This window comes from Ischnura elegans, chromosome 4 (genome assembly GCF_921293095.1).
Source record: "Ischnura elegans chromosome 4, ioIscEleg1.1, whole genome shotgun sequence".
NCBI classification, from domain to species: Eukaryota; Metazoa; Arthropoda; class Insecta; order Odonata; family Coenagrionidae; genus Ischnura; species Ischnura elegans.
The window spans coordinates 19,962,347-19,968,346 of record NC_060249.1 but is presented as its reverse complement, the minus strand read 5'-3'; the positions used below and the strand labels follow the sequence as shown (position 1 = coordinate 19,968,346).

Genomic DNA, 6,000 nt, shown 5'->3' with positions numbered 1-6,000 from the left:
ATTTCTGCAATGTTGGTTATAAATACATATTTATTATGGCTGTAAATGGTGAGCAATATCCCACATAATATAAAGGAAATAAAAAGCAGGTGACATAAGTCAGTTCTTAGGATCCTAATCAACTAGCCAGTGTTGTAAGAACCCAATGGCGTAGCCAGGGGGGGGGGAGGGTCTGGAGGGTCCGGAAAAAAATTGGCATGATTGACTTAGCAAGATGATGCTCTTGCTTAACTTGTCACTTGTATTTGCAAAATTATGGAAAATCCGAAATATAAGAACACAATTATTTTCCTTCATAAAAGAAATAATGAAAAATCACGAATTTACAAAATATTTCCTTAACAAATGAAGTTTATTTGAACATGAAAAGTGTTAAAATCAGTTTAAAACCCTCTATTTAGTACCCTGTTTTTCAAAAATTTTCGCCCTGGTTTTCGACCCCTCTTCCCCCCCCCCCCCCCAAACGAAATTCCTGGCTACACCACTGAGCCTCTTAAAAAGCCACTCCATCTCTGCTTTCAAATTTTTATTAATAACTATTAATTAGTTAATTCCCATCCTAATTAGGATTAGTTGGTATCACATTTGTTGGTTTTCTGGGTTGGCAGTCAAAAATGGCTTCTGGGTTCGAAGTGGAGGAGATTTTTTCAGAGATTGTGCAATTCTTTTTTAAGTGATTTGAGGAGAGTGCAGCACTTCATATGTTGGAAGGGATGTTAAGCCATTGTCTCTTTGGTGTCTTTCGTAAATAGCAGGCTGATGCTAATGCAGGCTTCCTCTCCATACTTCCTTCTCTTTCCAATAGTGTGAGTAACCTAAACTGTACTCCTCCTCCAAATACCTACCCAACTATATTGTGCAATGCTTGATACAGTTGGTACCCAGAGCTTCAACAGATTACCTCCGTACTCCAACCCAATCTTCCATTCACATATCAACTAAAAAATATGGAGAAAGGTATATTTAAGGATAATTAAAAAGACTTTATTTTCTGCACACTTATAAAATGGATATAATCGTTCAATAAAAAATCCATCCTTTTAAAAAGTCCGCAGCATTGTCCTCAGGCATTTAGGATACCCATTACCACTTTAGCATTGAATGCAAATAAAGTAGACAGCATTACGTCACACTCCTACTTCCCCAGCGACTTGAAAGGGTAGAAGGGAGGTCGGTTGGGCCTGAACGTATTATCAATAAAACGTCACCATGATATCAAGTCTTGCATCATTGTCCGTTGGCTAGCCCCGAGCGATACGTCAATATATCGGCACCATGATACGAAGTCTTGCATTATTGCCCGCTTGCATCGATATATCGATACTATCGTGATATATCGCCATGCAACGTTCACCCATTATCTTGAATGTCTGAATTGAGCCTATTCATGCCTCGTGCGATTATATCGCGATATAACCGCGAGTGATATAATCAATTATCGCCATATAATAATGTATTATATTGCGATAATTGTATCGGATTACAGTTCCAGATATCGACAAAGCTAATCTCCAGAAGGATGGATGGCCTCACCCCAGGAGTATCGGAGCCGTCTTCTCCCTTCTCACTTTGATTTCATGAAATCGCGGTGCAGAGTCGTTACCTGGCGAGGTGGTGCACTGTCGTCGAAGAGATTTTGGGGGTGGCTGGGATGAGCAGATAGAGCAACAGGTGAATCCACGTGAATGCACACCTCATCGATGATATGCCTGGAAAGAATCACGAGGAAAAAAACACAATTCAGAATAATCCATCAACAATAATTTCACTTTATTCGTGGATTTCCATGATAAAAAATTCCTCTGGACCGTGAATGGAACCAAAGACCTTTGAGCCACTGCGCAATCCACAAAACTATTCAGGTTTCTGATACCATGGCAATTATTAAGGTCCGTGGTTCGATCCCCGGTCCAGGAGAATTGTTTTCAAAGCAATTCCTGTATATTTCACCTTCGTTCACGCGGCAGGCTTCGAAATTCTACAAACAATTTCGCTTTCCTGGGCATTCACTGAGCCTCTATTTCACACACACCCTTAAGATAAGAAGAGATTGAATTTAAGTTGGATGATGCAAGCCTATTTACTGTAAGGAAGAGTTAGGCATTAACCAAGAAAACCAATATTAATGTGAAAAATTTTCTTTCTCATCACCTAATTCAACGATGACTGGTCACGCTTATAAAATCGACGAACGATGATATCATATATCTAAATGCATACGTCCCTAAGGCTTCTATAAAATAAGCAAGCGCTCAGAAAATTTCTTTCCAACATGCCTCGTCACAATTTTGTTCCGCACATTACAGACTATAACTCACTGACCTTTCCTGACCACTCTCTTACCGCCACTATCAACTTGTATTTATAACTGCGTATTCATTCGATGGATAACTGCTCAGACAAACATGACGCTGCCTATGCGACTCGTATTTCCATGCTTCAAGCGTGACTTTAGTTGGAGGTATTTTTGTACCTTTAAGATGATGTAGTAACATTGAAATCTAGATAGGAAAAAATTTATAATCGAGGAAAATTGCAAGTGTTTATATCCATATGATTTTTAATTGGAAATGCAGTCCTCTACCATCAACTATCCTTGCTTCGTTATATCTTTACTCACTTTTTAGCAATCCTTTTGAAAGCCCTTTCAAATCACCGGTCTTAATCCTGCGGCATGGATAATTCGAAGCGGAACAACGCGGAAGACGGAGCATTCGGCAAACTCCATTCCTAGCGAGCCTCAAGACTGGCACCTTGCGCTCTTTCCAACCATTCCTCTCTCCCTCAACCCCCATACCCTCACATCATTTCGTTCCCCTTCCTGAATTTAAACTAAATTGCTCTATCACTCCCACCATACCTTCCGGTGTCTATGAGATGATAGAGAAAGGGAATACCTTCCGGTAGGGAGAACCATCCCCTCATTCCATCATCAGCTACAATGCGGCCTCCTAAAATTCTAGTCTCTAGCCCACAACCTCATCCATCTCCCAAGATGTTGTAGGATTTCCTTGTTACATAAAGTAACATGCAACGTCGTGAAGAGCCAACGAGTCGCCCGAAGACGTCAGCCACCTGGTTCAATTAATAAAAGGACTTGCTCTCTACTAAAATTAACTCAGTAGTTAACTGTAAAGAATGTGGCAAAACTATTTTGGTAGGTTTCATTACATAAAAATATAGTTAATCCATATTTTGTAAAAACGTGTCCTACCAGACTTTTTTGATCCAAATAATAACTGGAAAACTAAAACATTAAAATCCATATGACCCACTGAAATATCATTATTTACTGCAGAAAAAAGAATAAGCCATGCCCTCATAACTCCATAGAAAACTACTTCACGTCACTTTAATTTAATAAGACCCATCCTAGGCCAATAGAAAGAGATGGGTACGAAACCCCATCCCCACCCCAAAAATTTTGAAAGGTACGGTTTTAAGTGTATCCTCTGCACAGAGATTTTTTCTCGCTACCATCCAAGGTTCATGGAAAAAAATTAAAAACGAAGGTCTGTGTCTTTAAAAAAAATATGTATTGAAAGGAATATCGACAGTTTTTTTGTGTATCGGAAAGATTTTCAATGCGGAATTCGTTTGGGAACAGACCAAGTTACACAAATCCATTATTAAAAGGCTCGATGCGGCAAATATTATAGGATCATAGAGTAATTTCTAGGAAAATTTTAAAATTCAACTGTAATATTTCGCCAAGTGAAAGGTAAATACAAACATGAAAGATATACAGGATTACGATATAGGAGGTAATTGATTTCATGAAGCACCTTAAAAAAATACTGTGAAACAGAGGCGCCGAAAAACAAAGTACTTCATCTCATTTCCTTCCGCTATATGGAGAGTTTCAATTCCCCGAGATAGCCATTCTTTGCTTTCTGCACGTGGCCTTAATATGCCTTTCGATCCATTTTCAAAGTTATCCGCCTTCTTGAGTAAATTTTCTCCCCAGCGAAAATTCAGGGATCTTCAAACTCTCGCTCTCTATACATGTATTCCTGAATAACCTCATTTATGTTGCGACGTTATCCTTTCACCGCTGATGTTCCTTCCCGGGACTTACAACCAAACTAATCAATTATGTACGAGGGGAATCTGAGGTGCTCATGTTTCGCACACACGTGCTTTACACGTGTCTTGATCTGCCTCACAAAGTTAAATCTATCGCGGGTTACGGAGGAAAGAGGCAATAAAAACGCCATTTCCTATGTAACTAGTATCTAGTCTCAAGTAGTCAACTGCCATTTGCTCCACCTCAGAAAATCTAATCGTAAATTTTTATGTTTGGGATTGGGGCATATGAGAAGCTAGATGATAAAGTTTGAGGGAAAACAGACCCATTTCCATCCTAATGCTTCATTTTTAAGCAGCAATCGGGAATCGGAAACCCTTATGAGAAAGGCCAAATCGCCGAGGTGGAAGAGCAGCGGTCATAATGATGATATAGCGGGTGTAACAAGTCAATAGGAGAGACCAGTATGGGATACTTGACCACACTACTCTTACATCTAGAATACTACTGACAGTATATTCTGACTAACGAAACAGAAACGAAATAGCTCAATGCACGGATATAATGCATGAAATTTACCATTCCTATCACACGACATAGAATAATTTGCGATAGCTGACACATATATTATTCAATAATGGTATGGTTCTCCATATGTATATGCCTATATTAATCCATTCAGCTTACGGATAGTCTAATAGGAAAGCTCTCATTCATGAAAACTTAAGAAATATAATAGCTACTTACAACAAAACATCTACAAAACATACCCAGCTAGACACCTCAAGGGTGAATCACGGGGGGTGATCAATCACCAGCATGCAAGAGGATTCTCACATGGCGACCGCACTGTCATAAAAATGTTACAGATACCAACAAATTATACTTCCACATCCTTGCCAAGACAAAACTTATCAACTACTAATGAAGGCAATCAACCTATGAAGGTAGGCAAAACCAGGATACAGAATGACAAATAGGTCATCAGACGACTTATAAATGCATGTGATGCACCCTCACCTCCGTTCCTCTCCGCACCGAACTCTCCCGATAGGGAGGCCTCGGCGGGTGCAGCGGCGTCCCCTTGCCATTTCCTGGTCTCGAGCGCGGGTGCCTTGTGCGGCCGGTCGCCCTCCACGCTCTCCTCGTTGCTGCGCCAGTACACCGTGGCGATGGTCGCCAGGCACTTGAGCTTCATGTCGCCGCCGCGACGAAAGTGCTTGGGCCGCACCTTGAACTCCAATCCCAGCGTCGAAGTCTCCAGCCCCTCCCGGTCGCTCGCATTGAAGGGACCGCGCAGGAATGAGGAATCAGCCTGGGTGAGGAAGAAAATTATTACTAAGAACTCTCTCTAAGATTTTATGATTACTATTACGTGATTTTATCATCCACGACGATAAAAGAATACCTTTCCCAAAAAATCTCCACCAAATTGAGGTCTAAATGACACAATGCTGAATAGTAAATAAAAAGAAAGCAATGAGTGATCTATCAGTTGTGGAATGTCTCGAAAAAGGTAAAGATACCTGTCACTTCAAAAAATGCTCTTTTACAAACGTTCAAGTGATGAAATATTTCAGAATTTCCCGGCAAATGGCTCGGGTGAATTCTTCTCGGGTTTTACACTGGGTGATGCAGTCTATACAGGCCCTATTTAAGTTCCATAAATGCAAACACTGCGCGGACCCACAACCTTACGCTAAGAACGTGTGCCGAATTTCTCCTAACTCACCCTTCCCTCACGGCACGAAAGCAATTAGCTGTCGGTCTCCTCCAAATATCCATATTTCACTGGAAATTCCGCTAAGTTTATATTTAAGATCTATAAACTATGTCCCTCTCCGTCATAAAATGATCATCACCATTATTCTTGGATATGGTCCTCTTAATATCGCCTCTTTGAAAGTGATACCGGCCTCCATACTTGCTTGTTAAGGCCTTAGGCATGGTTTTCTGAGGAGGCGACCAAAAGA

At 40.6% G+C, this 6,000-nt stretch overlaps 1 protein-coding gene across 2 annotated transcripts in view; it reads right to left on the bottom strand.

The window, feature by feature from the left end:
• Positions 1 to 962: 962 nt before the first annotated feature.
• LOC124157121 overlaps positions 963 to 6,000 on the bottom strand; it is a 229,538-nt gene continuing 224,500 nt past the window's right edge. For both annotated transcript variants that reach the window (XM_046531625.1, XM_046531626.1), the window contains 2 exons: positions 5,048 to 5,342; positions 963 to 1,709 (listed from right to left, as the gene is read on the bottom strand). In XM_046531625.1, coding sequence (XP_046387581.1) covers positions 1,600 to 1,709; positions 5,048 to 5,342 — 405 coding nt within the window. In that variant the 3' untranslated portion in view covers positions 963 to 1,599. The remainder of the gene's footprint in view (positions 1,710 to 5,047; positions 5,343 to 6,000) is intronic.